The sequence below is a fragment of the Trichechus manatus genome, unplaced genomic scaffold (assembly GCF_000243295.1).
Source record: "Trichechus manatus latirostris isolate Lorelei unplaced genomic scaffold, TriManLat1.0 scaffold00003, whole genome shotgun sequence".
Lineage (NCBI taxonomy): Eukaryota > Metazoa > Chordata > Mammalia > Sirenia > Trichechidae > Trichechus > Trichechus manatus.
This window is the reverse complement of record NW_004443939.1, coordinates 4,147,053-4,166,900: the sequence shown is the minus strand read 5'-3', so window position 1 is coordinate 4,166,900 and position 19,848 is coordinate 4,147,053. Positions and strand designations below refer to the sequence as shown.

General features: G+C 36.4%; 1 protein-coding gene across 5 annotated transcripts in view; it reads left to right on the top strand.

The window, feature by feature from the left end:
* MYSM1 (Myb like, SWIRM and MPN domains 1) overlaps positions 1-19,597 on the top strand; it is a 48,004-nt gene extending 28,407 nt beyond the window's left edge. For 4 of the 5 annotated variants that reach the window (XM_004368989.3, XM_023730562.1, XM_023730571.1 and 1 more), the window contains 8 exons: positions 182-236; positions 773-823; positions 1,535-1,609; positions 2,210-2,398; positions 3,381-3,513; positions 11,221-11,326; positions 11,517-11,574; positions 12,587-19,597. In XM_004368989.3, the coding sequence (XP_004369046.1) occupies positions 182-236; positions 773-823; positions 1,535-1,609; positions 2,210-2,398; positions 3,381-3,513; positions 11,221-11,326; positions 11,517-11,574; positions 12,587-12,754 (835 nt within the window). In that variant the 3' untranslated portion in view covers positions 12,755-19,597. The remainder of the gene's footprint in view (positions 1-181; positions 237-772; positions 824-1,534; positions 1,610-2,209; positions 2,399-3,380; positions 3,514-11,220; positions 11,327-11,516; positions 11,575-12,586) is intronic. The other variant, XM_023730555.1, reaches the window with a different exon arrangement.
* The last annotated feature ends 251 nt before the right edge of the window (positions 19,598-19,848 follow it).

Sequence of the window (19,848 nt, the reverse complement as noted above, 5' to 3'; positions counted from 1 at the left end):
TGTTTTCCCAAAAGGTTTTATGGAATGTCCTAAGAAATTCTCCTAATGTAATATTTTTCTCATTCACACAGAATTTGGGTTTAGATTATTGATATACATTTTTAAATTGTTTAAATAAAAGTTACTTTTCTAATTTTGTTATTGAAATTATATTAAAAATATCTGTTTTTTTCTCTTTCAGCTCATTTGATCCCTTCCAGCTGATACCTTGTAATTTTTTCAGTGAAGAAAAGCAGGTACTATTTATGCACCAGTGAATGACCATGAATAATGCCTTCCTGTCAGGCATGAAATATTCTTTTTCTGTGTATGCAAGGCATTGTGTTAATGTGGAAATAAAGTTTCAAGTATAATTCCTGCTCTTAAGGAATTTTTAGTCTTATTTTTACAAAAATAATGTACCTGTTATACTTTTTTTTGGCCAACCGTGAAACCCCCTCCCCCCGATGCTATTTTCATAAGCACACTGTGTCCTGCAGTATTACGTGTGGGTGTCTTATTTGTGAGAAATACAGATTTTGGAGAAATGATGCATATGTATGTGAAAGCAAGGTATGTTAAAGGTCAGATTAGTGAGACAGATGGGAAATAAGAGCGGAATTTCTTCATGATGGGGTTTTGAATAGTAATTTTAAATAAAGTCTGGTTTGCACTGAACCTTGACTAGTTAGACTTGGCAGGATAGGTAAAGGAGAAAAAGGATGTTCCAATTTGGGAAAATAAAATCTCTATTTTTATGCCCCCCCATTTTTTTTTTTTTTTTATATTTCAGGAGCCATTTCAGGTGAGAGTGGCTTCAGAAGCACTTTTAATAATGGATTTGGTAAGGATAATCTATTGTGTTTACTTAGTTATTCTGATTTCTATTCTTGTGTATTTTTATTGCAGGCATAAGAGAGAGTATGGAAGACGTGTATTTTGGATCTTAACTATCCTCTTTTACAAGGAATCTAAAAATAAGTTTTTTCTTTTGGAGAAAAGCCAGACAATTGCATGTTTCCATATTTTAGAGAAAATAAATTAATGTGAGTTTTGCAGACTGTTTATCATCATTAACTTTATTTTCATTTCCTAATATCGCTTGTCTGCTGCCTTCTAGATAACTGCAACAAAGCACAACTCCTGTAATTTGGAGGCTCCTTGTCTGTAATAACTACTGATACCTCCAACAGTTGTGTGTTTGTTTACAGTGTTTTTCTATGGAAAGGTCCAGAATGATTTTTACTTTTTATCCTTATAATATTTTTCCCGAGTAGGGAGAGCAAGTGGTAGCTTCATTTTGTAAGTGAAAAAGTGGAGTCTTGGAGTATTTAAGTGTTGGGTTCAAAACTGCCCGGTCAGCAGTGAAGATAGATCTAAAATCTAAGTCCCTGTGCACTAGCCTAGCATCTAGTTCCTCTTCTATGCTATTTAATTTAGAAAAGCATAATTGCCATATTTGTAAATGACTTTCCTATGATAAGTGAGTTTTATTCTAATTTTTTGTCAAGTGGGTTTGTGCATTTGGGCTAAGTCTGTCTTTTATTTTGTTTAGCATGCTCATGTTTCTATGGCAGAAGTGATTGGTCTGTTAGGCGGAAGATACTCAGAAGTTGATAAAGTAGTTGAAGTAAGTTCTCTTTATTTTTAAAATTTTTGAATTATTACTTAGTCCTGCTGCCATACCAAGTAGTTTTATAAAATTCAGGGACTGTAATTAAAATGCAGACTTTACCTGATATGAATGAGAATATGCAAATGTAGAAGGTTGTATGTTGCCAGAAGTGACTTAACATTCCATATATTGAGAACCTGTTGCTTTTTACCGTTGAGAAAGAGAGAACACAGGCAGGTTTTGGCTCCTCATTATTTATAGCATTAAAAAGCTATGACTCCTAAGAGTCCAGGAAATTTGTACTAACACTTGTAGTTGAAAACTGGTATGCATCAGGTGTAAATAATAGGAGTCAATGAAAACATACTTCTCTACAAGTTATTGTGTGGGCTAACCTGAAAAACTATTATTATGACCTTGTTTGAGTAGAAAAATACATTCTAAGTTCCTGGCATGCAATCACATTTTTGGCATATAATTCATTTGCAAGTTACAGACTGTGATATCAGATAAAAGGCTTGGCTCTTAAAGATTTCTGTATCTTTTTTTGAAAACATTAAAGGAATAGAATCAGCAGAATTTTAGTCTAATCATACGAGGATCAATCCCTTTCAGGTCTGTGCAGCAGAACCATGTAACAGTCTCAGCACAGGACTACAATGTGAGATGGATCCTGTGTCACAGACACAGGCCTCAGAAACCTTGGCTGTTAGAGGCTATAGTGTTATTGGATGGTATCATTCTCATCCTGCCTTCGATCCTAATCCTTCGTTACGAGATATTGACACCCAAGCCAAATACCAGGTGTGTTTATAGCTATTTTATATATATATTCTGTAAGTGATTACATCTTCTCCCTCCCTTGTTGCATTCTATTAAGTATATTATACTTTTTTATGTTTCTAATAAAATACTACATTTCTAATATTCTTTACATCTAGGGTTTTGAAATAACATCTTTTTCTAATTGTAAGAGTAATACATGCTTATGCAAACATTTGAAAAATCATCTATTTTGTTTAATACAGAGAGGCCATGAAAGTAAAAGTGATAAAGTGCTCTCAAAGCCTTTACAAGTGAATGGGAACAGCTAGTGATAGAACTACGTCTAAATGAATGAATTGTACATAATACATTTTCCATCTCTGAATAAAACCCATAACTAAACCTATTGCCATTGAGTTGATTCCAACTCATAGTGACCCTGTAGAAGAAAGTAGAACTGCCCCGTAGGGTTTCCAAGGCTGTAATTTTTACATGCGCAGAGTGCCACATCTTTCTTCTGCAAAGCAGCTGGTGGATTCAAACTGCCAACCTTTCAGTTAGTAGCCAAGTGCTTAACCACTGTGCCATCAGGCCTCCATTGCATCTGTAAATAAGAGTTTTATTTTCTTCTGCAATTTTATGTTTGATACGTGAATGTTGCTATAGGAAGCTGTTTATAAATTACTACCATATTGATAAAGACTACAGCTGAAGGATAGTGAATATAGTTAGTAAATATATTCATGGGGAATGTAAATTTTGCAAGCCAGGTGATTTAACGTGATAGTCATTTCAGATTGAGTTGAACACCTTTTGGCCTGAAAATTTTAGACTGTGGAATGAATATATAAGATATCTAATTGCTGTGTGGATGTGAAGTTTTTAGCATACCTTTTTTTTGTCCCCCCCCCCCCCCCCCCCCACTTTTTCCCCACTGCATATTTAAAATGTTGGCTTGGATAAATACCGAGTTTTACATGTATGTAGTTGAAACTAATTACTCTTTTTCTTTTAAATATAGAGCTACTTCTCCAGAGGAGGTGCAAAGTTCATTGGAATGATTGTTAGTCCCTATAATCGAAACAATCCTTTACCTTATTCCCAGATCACCTGCCTGGTAATAAGTGATGAAATTAGTCCAGATGGCTCCTATCGTAAGTTTTCAACAAAATCGACTCAATTTTGTGCTCTACCCTCATATTTTTTCATCTTAAGAAGCAAAGAATTTACAGCTGTGCAAAAGTATTTGATGGAAAAGTTGGTGCCCTCAACTAGAGAATCACTGTGTACCACCTAGTGCAGCCACCCTCTTCCCCCTCATAGTGTCCTGCTACATTCAAGTCCCTACTAGGCTACCGTGGCCATTGGGCAAAAGGATTACACATGGAGAGAAGTTATGGCCAAGCAATGTGTGTGCTAGGTATTGGAGACACTGCAGTAAACAAAACAAAGTCTCTGTTTTCATGGAAATTTTTTCATAAATGCCGACTTTCTCTGCTGTGTCTTGCAAATGGAAAAAAAAATGATCACCCTGCCACCAACTCCCCATTCAGGCTTAACAATTACTATTTTTATCTCTTAGTTCCGATTCTGTCTCAAGAAATAATTTGATTGGCTTAGCTCATCATAAGACTTGGTTCCTCTAGGGTTTATGTCCACTTGGGGTTCAACCAACTGTGACTGGATAGGGAAGTAGTTTAGCAGGTGGGAAAGGAAGGGAGTGTAAAAAGCGGGTGGGAATCATTGGAAGAAAAACAGTGACATCACTAGGATATTTGTTCCCTCTTCTCCATCCTTACTACCACTGTTCTAGTTCAGGCATTCATTAGCGTATTTCTGGACTGTTTACTTAACAAACCTCCTTAAGTCTTATCACCCCGAAATCTGTCCCCACTAATTACCAGAGTGATTTTTTTAAAGCACAAATTTGGTTATGTTAACCTGCCCCCTACACTTTCTTAAAATCCTTAAAAGATTTCTTACAACATCCATGGTAAAATCTAAGTTTATTAGTTTGGTGTTCAAGAGCCTTCCTGTCTGATGTCTTCTCCAGCCTCATCAGTTACTACCTTGCACTTGGTTGTTCTAATACTATCTCGATCCAATATACCTTGCTGTTTTATGCCTTCATACTTTGCTCCTCCACTCTTCATCCTTTCTAGCAAGTTTCTTTTTTCCCAGTCTAGGTGGTTTTTCCTTCCTGGGTGCCCATAATCTACTGGACACTGTCACTGCAGTTACCACATTGTATTTCTCTTCCTCATTAGATCATGAGCTCCTTGAGAGTAGATACTATATTATACTCTTTTTATACTGTTTCCAGCACAAGGCCTGGCATGAAGTAAGTACTAATTTTTAAAAATTAAGTTCTCTTCATTGTCAGTGATCTCACTCAGATGTCTTCTCTTTGGTAAAGACTTCTCAGTAGTACCCCTGCATCGTTTACTGTTAGTTGCTCTGTCCTCTTTGCATCTGCAACACTTTTTTTCCTCCTTCATGGTCGCTTTTGTCTTATAATGTAACTTATGTACGTTATAACACATATAAACGTAGCAGGGTCTGTGTTTTGTCTTTGTATCTCCTTTAGCACCTAATCAGGTACCTTCCATCTAGGAAATATTCAGCATTCTCTTGGTTTTTATTGAATGGATAGTACTGGCATTAGCTTTAGTCTGGAGTTCATAATATCATTCTTTGGTCCAGTATAATTTCATTAAAAATTGTAAAAGGGGAAATCACAATTAACTTGTTCTCAATTTAAATCATTTATTAATCTCACAATCCGTTAGATTATGGGAGTGAACCACTACCATGGTGCTTTCCAATATACTAGTTACTAACCCCAGCTAATAGCTACTAGTTACTAAAATTTAAAGTAATTAGAAATAAATTTAAAATTCAGTTCCTGGAATTCCACTTCTCGCCAAAATGGAACGCCAAGAACCTGCCTGAAAACAACCAAAAAACTAGACAAAATATATAACACAGTGGGACTTAGGACACAGCGTTAGGCAGCAAGGGGTGTGATCCCTGAGAGATGGGAAGTAAATGAAGTGAGCCCTAAAATTATCCTAGCTTACCAAGAGAGTTTCCAGGCTATGGCACAAAGAGAAGAAACCCACCCAGAGCCTGTCAGACTCCCAGAGTTGAGGTGACAGAGCTGAGAATCCAGGAAGACCAAGGCAGCTAAGTTTGCAAGACAGAATGCCAGAGGAAAAGAGTACCTCATAGAAAGTGAATTCAGAGTTTTGTGGAAGATAATGCCTTGAGTATTTAACAAAACACAGACCAACACATACATGTGAAGAAATACTCTAGGCAGAGGGAAGAACCATCTGAAAGAAAGGATTGGAGGGAACAGTACTGCAGTACTGGATGCTCATACAGGGCCAGGAAGAGTGTCTGTTCTCCCCAGCCAAACTGGAAAACCTCATAATTCATGGGGCTTAGATACAGTACTCAGAGCATCTTGCCTCAGCAGGGGAATAATTAGCCCTAAAATAAACACAGCTCTGGCCCTGTCTAACAAATTTTAAGAACAAGACCCAAAAGGATCAAACTGTTTCCAAGTAATTTAACTGTATCTTGGAGTAAAGCTCAAGAATACTTATAAAAATACATAAATATCCAGCGCTCAGTAAATTCCAAGGTCTTGAATCCATTCAAAAATTATGAATGCAAAGAATGCAGAAAAATATGACACATAATGAGAAAAATCAGTCAGTCATAACCAACGCAGAACTTTCACAGATGTTAGGTTTAGGAGGGGAGAGCATTATAAAATAGGTATTATAACTGCATTCCATATGTTCAGAAAGTTAGGTAGAGATGTGGAAGAACAGAGTTTCTGCTCTGACATGTGAAGAGCTTGCAAGTCATCACTCCGCACGATAAGAAAAAAGCCGATCAAACTTCAAATCAACCACTCTTAGATCCATCGGAGAACTGGACAAACCAACCCCCCTTCGTCACTGAAAACTAGAGGGACAGGAGAATATAGAGAGTTACAGCTTGCTGATACAGAAGCCATTGGAGCCAGAAACTGGTAGAAAAAAGTAAACTAACTGATAAACTACTAGACGCTGACTGTCAGCTAGCTTGAGAATTAAAAATTCCTAGGGGCCTACCCTTAAGGGACCACCCACACTTTCATGATTTGAAAAAGACCCAGAGATTTGAAATACGCCCAGAGCATTCTGTTCTCTTCCTGCCCTCAAGGGAAACTGCCGGACCCTAACTGATGTGAAGGAAGGAGATACCTGACTCCAGCTCCTAATAGCCTTCCTGTCTCACTCAAGGAGGTGGGTGGAAGCTGAAATGCACTTGTGAAAGTCACAGCCTACAGGTCCAGGCCCACTAAAAGTCTGAGACCTAATCGTAGGATTATACAACACTTACATTCCCCCCAGGGTACCACATCAACATGGCTCCTGTATAATTACAGAAGAATACAGCTTAAGGAACTACAAGGCACAGAGTGTATTTAAGGAGTTTCTAGGGAAACCCAGAGACATACATAAGGCTACTAGAGGAAATTAAAGTTTCAAACACCTGCAGCTACAACAAACAGTAAACAGTGTAACTCCTGGCCTGATAAACATAAATCCTCACACTAAAGACCTGTTTACCTCAGTTCCTGTTACCGAACACATCGTGTCCAGCTTTCAACAAAAATTACAAAGCATGCTAAAAGGCAAAAAGCAGTCTGAAGAGGCAATGGTCAGATCATGGATTTAAAATAACTGATTTAATATACTAAGGGATCTAATAGAAAAAGTGGACAATATGCAGGAAAAGATGGGTAATGTAAGAGAAAGACTGAAACTCTTAAGAAAAACATCGAGAGGAAATGCTAGAAAGGAAAAGCTCTGTAACAGAAATGAAGAATGCCCTTGGTGGGCTCTCCAGTAAACTGGACACAGCTAAAGAAAGAATGAGTGGATTTGAAGATACATCAGTACAAACTTCTGGAACTGAAATGCAAAGAGAAAAAGGAATTAAAGTATCCAACAACTGTGGGACAGTTACAAAAGGTGTAATGTATGTATAATGGGAATACCAGAAGAAAAAGTGAACAGAGCAACTGAGCTGTGTGACAATTTCAGGAACCCCCTAAAAGACATCTAATTGGAGTTCCTGAAGAAGAAGGGGAATTTATTTGAAAAAACTTGGCCAAAAATTTCCCAAATTTGATAAAAACTAAACCCACAGATCCAAAGAATCAATGAACTTGAAGCACAGGAAACATGAAGAAAACTATACCAAGGCACATCATAATCAAATTGCTGAAAGGCAGTACTAAAGAGAAAATTTTAAAAGCAGCCAGAGAGAAAAATACTCATGTATGCGTACAGAGGAACAAAGATAAGGTTCACAACAGACTTCGTGTCAGAAACAATGTGAAAAACAGTGAAGCAACTGTTAACCTAAAATTGTAAACCCAGCGAAAATATCTTTAAAAAACAGGTGAATAAAAACTTTTAGACATAGAAAAAGTGAGACAGTGTATTACCAGGAAGTCCGCACTACAGGAAACCTTAAAGGAGTTCCTTTAGGCATAAAGAATTACACCAGTTGGAAACATGTATCTGTACAAAGGAATAAAGAGCATCCGAAGTAGCAATTTCGTGAATATTTTAAAAGATTATTTTTTTATTGTTTTAATCTCTTTGAAAGATAATTGACTGCTTAGACAAAAATTATAGCAGTATAGTGTAGAGTTTATAATATATGTAAAAGTAAAATGGTGATACTACAGAGACTAGGAGGGGAAGAATGAACATATACTGTAGGTTTTTATCATATAGGTGAAGTGGTATAATACCACTTGAGGATAGGCTGTGTGATAAAGAAGTATACTATATACTGTAAACAACCACTAAAAATAACAAAGTAATCACACATAAGCCAACAATGTAGAGAAAATGAAATAATAGAAAATCTTCAGTCCAAAAGAGAACAGAAAAGTAAGCGAATAAAGAACACATGAGACAAATAGAAAATAGCAGATCATAGATTTAAACCTACCCATATCAGTAGTCACATTTAATGTAAATCATCTAAACACCCCACTTAAAAGGCACAGATTATCAATGGATAATAAAGCAAGGCTCAACTATATGCTGCTTATAGGAAATGTACTTAAATATAGATGTAACTAAATATATATTGATATAAATAGAAGGATGGAAGAAAGATTCTTGGTAACAATAAAAGCTGGAAAGCTATAGTAATATCAGACTGAATAGATTTCAGAACAATGTATATAACCAGGTATAGGGGTCATTTTATAATGCTAAAGGAATCAATTCATTAGGAGGACTTAGCAGTCTTAAATGTGTATGTACCTAATAAGAGATACTCAAAACACATGAAACAAAACTGACCAAATGATGGGATGCTCACTATCTTGATTATGGTCATAGTTTAACATAGGTGTACATTTGTCAGAACTTACCAAATTGTACGTTTAAATGAATGCAGTTTTTGTATGTAGCTATACCCCCATAAAGCTGTTTAAATTTAGCCCCTCAGTCACCCTGACTACATTTCAGTGTTCAATAGTCACATGTGACTAATGGCTACCATTGGATAGTGTAGAAGTATTCAACATTACCGTCATTACATACGTTGTATTAGACAGAGCTGCCTCATAAATGACTTGTTCATGTTACACTGCATATTGGGTCTTAATCCTAGGTCTTTCAGTTTGCTTCTCTTGGAAATCCTGTTTTAAGAATTAAGGTTTTCTAGAACAACAAGAAGCCAGTGGGATACTCTGTCTTTTAACTCATGTCATATCTTTAAAATATGGTTAAGCATTTTCTGATCAGTTTTCTTCTGTTACTATTTTAGTGGATTAACGTATTCAGCAAAGAAGGAAATTTTTACTGGTTTCAGTGCCTTATTTTTACTTAGAAAATTATTCTTAACAATACTGCATAGAATTATACATTCTTTTTTGTGTTTTTGTGGTTCTGTGTCAGCACAGACTGAAAATGCATTTATTTACCTCTCTTTATTCCCGTTTTCTACTTTGATTAAGAGTGGGAATTGCTTACCCGGATTCAAATCCCAGCTCTGACATTTACTGGTCATGTTATCTGGTATAGGTTACTTAACTTCCTTCATTCTCCGTTGTTGTATCTGTAATTTGAGAAAAATTTCTTAGCTTGTTGACAGGGTGGTTGTGATGGTTAGCGATCATATATGTAGTGCTTGGCAAATAATAGGTTTTCGATAGGTAGTTATGATTATGGCTGATATCTGTGCTTAGTAGGTGATTGAAGCATATCAAGTGATATCAACTAAAAGATTTTGCTTAATAGCTTGTGTACTATGTGCCACTCTTGTTAATTTTTTGAAGAGGAGAAATGAAAAATGCAAAAATTTTAAAAATATGTTAATCATTATCACCCTTGTTGCCCCCCCTTCCTTCTTCCACACACCTGAAAAAAATGCCTGTTTGGAAGATATTAACAATTCCCTGGTGGCATGGTGGTTAAGCACACGGCTGCTAACCAAAAAGTCAGCGGTTCTTTCCCACCAGCCATTCTGCAGGAGAAAGATGCAGCAGTTGGCTTATGTAAAGATTTACAGCCTTGGAAACCCAGTGGGGCAGTTCTTCTCTGTCCTATAGGGTCACTATGAGTTGGAATCGACTCAGCAGCAATGGGGTTTTTTTGTTATTGTTTTAATTGTGAGGGAGAATATTCATGGTTTTGTTTCCCTAATTGTTTCATGTCTTCTGATTTGCTGGCATTTTATTTACTTGAAAAGCATAATTATGGCAGAAGCCCAGTAAAGAGGCAATTTTAATGTGAAGGTTAAGAGCATTTTACATGCTGGACTGTATAAGTTCAAATCCTAGCTCTGCTTACTTGTTATATGGCCATGAACAGCTTATTTACCCTCTCTGTGTCTCAGTGTTCTCATTAAAAAAAAAAAAAAAAAAAAAAAAAATGGGGCTAATAATGATAGCTACTTCAAGAGGCATGTTGGAAAAGTTAAGGGACTTGCCGTATGCAAAGCACCTAAAGCCTGGCACATAGTAAGCACCATTTAAGTGTTACTGTTATCATTATAATATTGGCCTTTGGTAATGAATCAGCTAAGCTTTTCTTTCAGTGTACTGCAAATATGCTGACAAGGATTTTGAGAGAAATTTCTGAGTAGGCTCATCCTACTAGCAGTATACATGATTTCTATCCCTTGGACTCCTTTCTTCCAGAGTTTAACATGACAGCTTTGACTCAAGTGCAGTTACTGCCTTCCCAGAATTAATCACACGTTTTCCAAATCTATTTCTTGTCTAGTCTTAAGTCAGGCAGACCTGCTGAAGTTGAAAATCCAGACTTGGCCACTTTACTAGCCTAAGCAGGTTGTTTAATAACCTGTCTCAGCCTCAGTTTTCTCATCTGTAAAATAGGAGTAATGCCATCTATCTTACAGCATTGTGTAAGTGTGACCTGTATAAAACACCTTATCACTAGGATCACGATATGTCTTGGTTTGCCTAGGACCATCTTGATTTAAGCCTGTGATTCTTGAATAATTATTAATAGCGTCCCCTTTTGCTCAAAAAGTCTCTCGGTTTGGATGATACATTGTGTGCTTATCCTATCTCTCACAGTACCTTGCATAGACTTGTCATGCAAATGGCACTTTTATTTTTTTTTATTATTAATATGCTTGGGGACCAAGTTCAGTTAGGCAATAAATATTTAATGAATGCCTACTATGTTTAAAGTGCTGTTCAGCTGGTCTGACAAACTGGTTAGGAAAACACTGAAGGGAATTTTAAGTAATTAAAAGGAGATTGGAGACAGTTGATGAAAATGTGCTTCTTTATGCTTTTCTAGGTTTACCATACAAATTTGAAGTACAACAGATGTTAGAAGAACCTCGGTGGGGATTAGTATTTGAAAAGACAAGATGGATAATAGAAAAATACAGGCTCTCCCATAGGTATGTGCTGTGGTTTGACATGGTTGCACATCTGCTATATTTCTCATTAAATTATGTTTTAGAGAAAACCCAAGTTAAATATAGAATTGATATATGGCATCCGTGGTAGTTTATTACAAAACTGATTTGTTTATAGGGTTTGTTTCATTGGTTGTTTTTTGTTTTTTGTTTTTCATATTTCTTCCTACAGCAGTGTCCCCATGGATAAAATCTTTCACCGGGATTCCGACCTGACTTGTTTGCAGAAAGTAAGCTGCCTTTGTTTTAATTGGTTCAGTTGTTCACAATTTCTAAAGCTGTTCATCTTGATGTGTTTTCCCATGGTGCCTGATGCTTTGTGGATACATTTTCTGTATATTTCCTTAATTGCTTTTTCCTTTCTAAAATTAATTTCTAGGAGATAATTAGTAATGTGTTTTGTTGCCCAAGCTGGTATATAGAAATAATACTACTTTAGAATAAATTTGTCAGCATTGGTTGATAAATTTCTTAGATTATTGTACACAATGGAGAACATTTTTCTCATTTTATTAAATTCAAAAGCACCATGTTTCCATTTTAGTCTTAACAATTGATCACTTTTATGAATAGTGGTATAAATCTAGCAATTAAATTTAAGTGGTCATTTTATTTAACGTTCTGGTAGGAGATGCAGGTTTTTGATTAATTATTTCACTTCTCGTTTTGCTACTGTAATGAGTTAAGACCAGTAAACTGGCATCATTTGCCGTTTTTTTATATAGCAATTTGGGAATAGAACATTTAAACTGATTTTCTTTTTCATATATTTTACCCTTTTCTGTTATCTCTACTTTTTCTGTGTGCTGTTGGAAAGTTAATTTGCACATTTCTCAGAAAATAGACTCTAGCATCCTAATTTTGAAATGGTAGAGTCCTGGGTTTGTATGACATAGATTTTTATCCTGTTGGATTATCCTGCTTTGTAAAATGTAACTACCAAAAGAGAGGAGCAAAGTCACCAAATTTGTCAAAAGTAGAAAGCATCATATATGCAATCTCAGTTTTCTCTCATCATGTAATAGCATGAAGGAACTAACCTAACCATTCCTCAACACTGGTTTCCTACACAGCAGCTGTGTAGTTGTAAAACACAAGGGAATCTTCAACCACATTTAAGGAGAATGTTTTACATTTGAGCATTAGGAAATGTGAAATTTGGAGAGGGATAAAATAGTGATAGTAATGCAAACCCTTTTCTTACTCTGTGTATTTAAATATAAAACGTTTCTTTTCAACTAGCTTTTGGAGTGTCTGAGGAAAACTCTGAGTAAAGTGACCAATTGCTTCATTGCTGAAGAATTCTTGACTCAAATAGAAAATTTGTTCCTTTCCAATTATAAAAGCAAGCATGAGAATGGAGAAGCTGAAGAGAACTGTACTATGGGTCCAAAGGAATTGTTAATGTAATTATTTTAAAGTAAGATACTTTAGTGTTGACATGATACATCCTACTTTCAAACTTATAACCTTGAAATTGCTATAATTTAGTTAACAATGGCATAACTGGTATTATTTTTTCTGTAGTTCACAAAATCCAAACTTAACCACGTAAGTCATGTGAAAAGAAAGAGATATGGACTTGTTTTCATACAGTGATTAGCAGAGTGTTGTATAAACCAGGGCATGCCACAGTATTCCAGTCTTAAGATACATACAGTAGCATGTAAGATACAGTAGCATACTGTAAGCAGTGCAGTAGACTGAAAACTTACAGTGGTGGTCCGCTTTACTGTTATATTTATATTGATAAGTGGAATGCGTCTGCAATTTTATTTCTTCCTTGAATCAGCCTTTTATTATATTCCACTTTTGGTATCTCATATCTCATTTAGAAGCACTTCCATTCTTTTCCATGTTTTTTGGTGAGGTTGTTTATGGTTGCAGATGGGGTGTGGTTGGGTGGTCAGAGAAATAATTTGGACTGAAAATAGTTGAGAACTGCTGATTTAATAAATCTAGCAGCACACTCTGGGGAGGTGAGAGAGGCATGAGGAGAAAATCTTAAAAGAACAGATAGAGGAAAGGCCCAAAGGAGAGAATCAGATACCAGTGTTTTAGTCATAGATATTTACTTCCATTTTGTTTTGTAACAATACTGTCTGCCAAAACCCGTTTCCGTCGAATCGATTCAGACTCATAGTGACCCTGTGGGACAGGGTAGAACTGCCCCATAGGGTTTCCAAGGAGCAGCTGGTGGATTTGAACTGCTGACCTTTTGGTTAGCAGCCATAGCTCACCGTGGCTCTTAACCACTGCACCACCAGGGCTTCACAGGATATGCCATTTTCTCAGCTGTCTGAAACATTTTTTTATGGATTTCATTTACATAAATTAATTACACCTTCAAGTGTATGTCTACTTATACTAGTGTGTGTGGAACCACTTTTTAAGTGGATTACAGGAAATCATAACTATTTTTTCTTCCCTACTACCTACTATCAGGAGAAAGAGGTAAATTACAGTAAAGCTTGAATAAATCAGAGATTTAATTCTAAAAACAAAAAAGCCTTCCAAGACATACTACATATTCAACCCAATTTCCCATACTTTCTAAATCTAGAACAGAGGTCAGCAAACATTTTATGTGAAAGGCCAGGCTTTGCAGACCACATGCAGTTTCTTTCAGATAGTCTTTTTTGTATTTTTAAACCCTTTTACAACTCTTTAAAAAGGTAACAACCATCCTTAGCTCATGGTTCTCACAAAAGACAGGCTACCTGGTCCTTTATTTTCCCAATGTCTGATCTAGAGAATTGCGAACATTTAGAATTTATATTAAGATTCATGGCCCTGAGACACTGCAAGGTCTTGCATTATCTTCAAACAACAGAACTCAGAATTATGATTTACCTTTGAGTACATTTTTTTAAAATAATATTTTATTGTGTTTTCCATGAAAGTTTACACAACAGTTTAGGTTCCATTCAACAATTTCTATACAAGTTGTTCAGTGACATTGGTTACATTCTTCACGTTGCGTAAACATTCTCATTATTTCCATTCTGGTTGTTCTGTTTCCATTAACCTGGTTTTCCTGCCTCCTTACATTCTCATCTTTGTTTTAAAGTAATTGTTGACCGTTTGGTCTCACATAGGTGATTTTTTACCTCTAAGTACATTTTTAATAAAAGTAAGCAGTAATGCTGCCTGATTTATTGAAATCTTATAGATTTTAGTTTATTTCTATTAACCAGAGAAATGATTTATACCTTTTTTCTAATCATTCCTATTACCAACAGTTTTATTATACCCAAAATGAGTATGATTCTGTGTTTTTGCTCTTTGGGTTACAGTCAGTATCCAAGTAAGGATATGGCCATATAGGAAGGGGCAGTGAGCCAATTTTAGGTAACTTGAGTCAGTGTTGTCTCAGTCTCATGATCTTGGGAAGTAGAGTTTACCGTCTCTAGGCCTGCATTCTTCTTGTGCAAGTAAGGTCTAAATTAACTTCCCAATATCCTTCCAGGTCTAAGATTTTATGGCTCATCCTTATTTTTGGCCTATTCACCTGTAACTTTATACTTTGAGACATTCTAGTTCCCAGATTAACACAGGTTTTTAAAAAAAATTGTTAGTATTTTCCTTTTCTCTGTGTACATTTAGGATAAACAGTGAAACATAGTTTATAAAGCAGTTACTTTTGGGAATGAGAGGTGTAAAGGCTCTAGACTAATAATCAGAAAACCTGAGTATCTTTACATCAGAGGAACAGATACTAGAAAGTAGTATTACGTTTCTTGACTGACATCTCCCTGTTGTATTGATCAATTTCAATAATAGAAAGTAATAGAAATTGTTAGAAGTTCTTTTCTCAGATCTGAGTCTCTCTGTATACCAGTGGTTAACCGTATGTATAACCAACCATCTAATCAGCCTATAAGGAACTTGAATATGACAATCTTCAGAGTTTAAGACCTTAATAGCACAATTTTAAAAATAATATTTACTGAGTACTTTTTTTCTGAATTTAAAAGTATATTTTTAAAATACAGAAAACTGTAAATAAAAAATGTCTCAATCCTACTGTCCAGTAAACCACAGTTAACATTTTACTGTCAGTCCTTACACCCTTTTTTTCTGACAGTGCAATTTCAGAATAATAAAATTTTATTTATTGTCTCCTGTCCTTCTCCCCCATTCATTTTTCCTGCTTCCTTTTTTCTCTTGTCATATGTTAAAATGAATTTGTAATTGCAGGTGCCCACGCTCCTGTGACTGCCACCCTTGGGCTCTGAGGGTAGTTGAAGTCGGGGCCTTGGAGATGCACAGGGGAAGGCAAGAACTGAGTGGGAGTGTAACACAGGAAGCCCAGGAGGCAGGGTCACAAATGATGTGTGTTTTTCCCAGCTCTAATGTGTACACCAGGAGCCCTGGCAGCACAGTGGTTAAGTGCTCAGCTGCTGACCTTTGTTCATACCCACCTACCAGCCACTCTGCGGAGGAGAAGACCTAGCAATCTGCTCCCGCACAGATTACAGCCTAGGAAACCCTATGTGGCACTTCTGCTCTGTCCTGTAGGGTCACTATGAGTTGGAATCAACTCGATGACACATAACAACAAAAAGTAATGTGTACAGAAGTTGAGATAGGACTTTAAAAACATCCAAGTCTCTTTGTCCTGATTCTTCCTGTTATAGAATGCTGTAAAATAATGAGCTTAACATTTTGTTGTTGTTGTTGTTTGGCTTGGCTAATGAAAATTGACACTAGTACTTCCTCAATATTAAATCTAGCTCTCTTTAAAAATACAATCGCAAAGTAACATTTAAAAAATGAAAAATCAGTGGAACAATCAACAAAATCAGACTGTCCTTCCCCCTTCCATTATTTTAGCCTTCAGACCATTCTTCTCTAATCCTTCAGGTGATCTTTAATTTCTGTTTCCTACAAATGGTTTGGCCGTATATTCAGGGGTTTTTGTGGGCTGTAGACACTTTTTGCAAGGAGCCCTGGTGGCACAGTGGTTAAAATGCTCTGCTACTAACCAAAAAGTTGGCAGTTCAAACCCACCAGCTGCTCTGCAGGAAAAAGATGTGGCAGTCTGCTTCCATAAAGATCACAGCCTTGGAAACCCTGTGGGGCAGTTCTACTTCCTCCTGTACGGTCCCTGTGAGTTGGAATCAACTCGACAGCAACAGGTTTGGTTTGATTGGTTTAGGCACTTGTGCTTCATGGGCTCCTTCCTCCATAAAAAAATACTAAAAATTACATTTTATAACTGTTAACATATTGATGTTATATATTAAAGTGTTTCTTTTTTTTCAGTCTAAAAGTATCTTTTTCTTCTGATTTTTAAAGAAAACATTTTTGTGGGCCATAAAATATTATGGGCCTGTGGCACTGTGCCTACTATGTCTAATGAATAAGTTGGCCCTGCCTGTATTCTGAAGGTTATCATTGAAAAAACAGTAGTCACTACCCTCTCCCCACCCCCACCACAGCAAACTCTAGGGCAGCTTTGCCACCCCAGCCAAGAGCACTGTGATCCCCACTACTGTAAATCTATAGACCTGAACGTCATTCCTTCCCTACCTAACAAAAACTCAGGAGTGCTGCTTGGGACCATTCATCCTCAAAAGAATAGGAGACGGGGAGTTTTTATCTTCAAGTAGACATTTTTGTTCCCCTTCTTAATCTTTAGTTTTGCTGGCCATACTTCAAAGGGGAACATCTTACTGCCTTTCTTTTTTTGCCTGCATTTTCCTCAAATTTTTCCCTTCATCCCCACTTTTTCTATTTCTTACCTCAGCATACAGGTACCAGCTCACTCATTCTGTCGTCTGTTGAAAGGTAGACCTCTAAAATAGAGATGAACAGACCCATTCATATTTCCCTAAAACTGTTACATCCTGCCCTCACCTTCTCTCCATAACTGTGGCGTGGGGTGAGGTCTGAGACATGCAAATTCAGCAGCATCATAGCCCCTGCTGCTCTCTGGGCAGCACAGGGTAGCGCGTGGCCTCAACATGCCAACCTGAGCAGGCCTCCTGCCTTTAGTTTGCTTTCTTCCTGTTCATCTTACTGTTGTCCTGACAAAGTAAGCTGGAGAAACTGAGTCAGAATGCTCTAGATGGATGCTCTGTCCTGTGCCTACAGAGGAGCCATATGACAACTGACAGCCTGTCATGTAGCCACTCCTGCCTTCATCCTCAAGTCTTCAAAGGCGTCCTGTTGTGTTTTCTCACTAGTAACGCAGTCAGGGTACCCTGATTTTATTTTTTTCACCTGTACCTTCATCTGCCAATAGTTAGAGACTAAATTTAGAGTCACGCATTATGGCATTTAGGAGCACTTACTTCACGCAAGCACAAAGAAAAGCACACACATTTTAATAAGCTTCTGTTCCATCAGGGCTAATACAGAATTTAACAAAGAAATTAAAATTAATGCCATATTTTGCAGTATTTCCAGAAAGCCACTGTGAAAAAATAATGTAATATACTTTAGCTAATTTTCTGAATCTGTCTTTTAAACTACTTAAATCCTTTCTAGAGCAAGGCAGGAAATAAATGCATTGTCCCTACTAAATCAGGAGAAAATAAAAATATCCCACAGAAGCTGTGATTATGCCAAGGCTCTATACCAAACTAAATTTGAGAAAGTAAAATTTTCTCATACTGTCTGGGTTTTTATTTTTTTCCTTTCATATTCATCAGAACATTAATTTCAGGGGGGAGATGCCTGATTTGCTATCTTTGAGGTTTCCTAGAGTAGGCTCTTAGGAATTAAAACATCTGTTAAATATGGTCTCATAGTTTGTATTCCTACTTCATAGGTTACCACAGAACACTTGTTTCAACATGTGGTTTGTAAAATAATATTCAGATTCTAGCATGATTTAGATAGATCAGTCATATATCTTTGAATTTGTGGATCTGACATGTAAATTACGTGTTTTGTATAAGTTCACTAGACATTCTGCATGATTATTGATAAACCTATTGCTGTTGTTTTTTCCAAATGTTATCAGTGTTTATGGACTTCTTTCATTAGTTTGGGTTTTGGAATATTCTGTAATAAAGTGATTTGAGCTATTTTGTACATTTAAATATGATGCCATGTTATATCTATATTAAAGAATATTGTAAATATTAGTGTTTACAGAATTATGAAAGATTTTCCTCAAAATGATTGACCCTGACCTCCCATACTTACTGTAATTGTGGCATATTATAAAACTATTGATTTTAAACTTTCAGATTTTATCTTATAAAAATTAAGCAGAAGCATACTGAAGATTTCATGTCAATAAAATTTTGAAAAGAAAATGGTGCTTATTGGGTCTTTTTCTCAATTATTAGCATATACACATTGAATTGCAAAAAAAAACTTGATTCAGCAAACATTTGTTAAGCATCTGTTATGTTGAGCATTGTAGGGGACACAAAGATGAGTAAATCTTGGTTTCTTCTCCCAACAAGCCTGTTGTCTAACAAGTGGTTAAACAGATAAAACCCAACGTGAACAGGTAAGACTAAGGTGCAAAGTGGAACTGATGAGAAATACCTACAAGAGACTGCAAGGCTAGTGGGTGGTTAGACAAATGAGAATACTCTGGAAGGTAAGCAGTGAGGTCAGTTTCATGGAAGAGGTCGCCTTGAGCAGCCTGGCAGGGTTTGGTTAAATGTTATTTGGGGGAATGTGTTCCAGAGAGAAGTGACCTTGGCATAGCCATGGAGGTAAGGAAAGAGAAATATTCAGAGAATGGCAAAAGTCTGGCTAGAGGGTAAGGTATGTGAAGATGCTAATTGTGAAAGTAATAGACGAAGGCTACAGAAGGTATAAAGTGAAAGTCCCAACCTAAAATCAGTATTGGCTGATTTAACTGGTCTTTAACCTTCCACTCTTTCTAAATGTATACAAAGCCTATACATTTAAAAAACAGAATCATACTGTACATCTGCAACTTCTATACATCTCTCATTGAGGACATCTTTCCATATCAGCACATAAAGATCTACTCATCCTTTGCAATAGGTACACAGCATTCTGTTGTACAGATTTGCCATCATTTATGTGATCATTTCTCAATGAACTTTAGGTTCTCATTTTTCTATTAAAATTTTGTTTTTCTTTTTGCACACTTGCGTTAATATTTCTGGGAATAGATTCTAGCAGTTTAGTTGCTAGATCAAGAGCTATGCACCCCTTAAATTCCTAATTTTTATAAGCTAATTTCCCTGACGGTAGTACAGACCTGGTCATTATCTTGTTGACAGAACCAATTCAAACGCAGGCACCTAAGTGATGATAATTTAGGTGGCAAAGTATAGTGAAATCGCGAGTGTTCTAAGTCCCTGAGGCATTTACTTCATTGGCAGTTCATTCCCCTATACAGCTGCTGTGGGCTCTTGCTAATAAAATATGCTATAATTTTCTGATTGTAGCCAGCATTATACTTGGCTCTGGCTCCAGAGGCCAGCATTGTCCCACAATCTTATTTGTACTGTAATGTTTTTTCTTACTCTTAATAATGGTTTTCTATATCACTGATTCTCAAT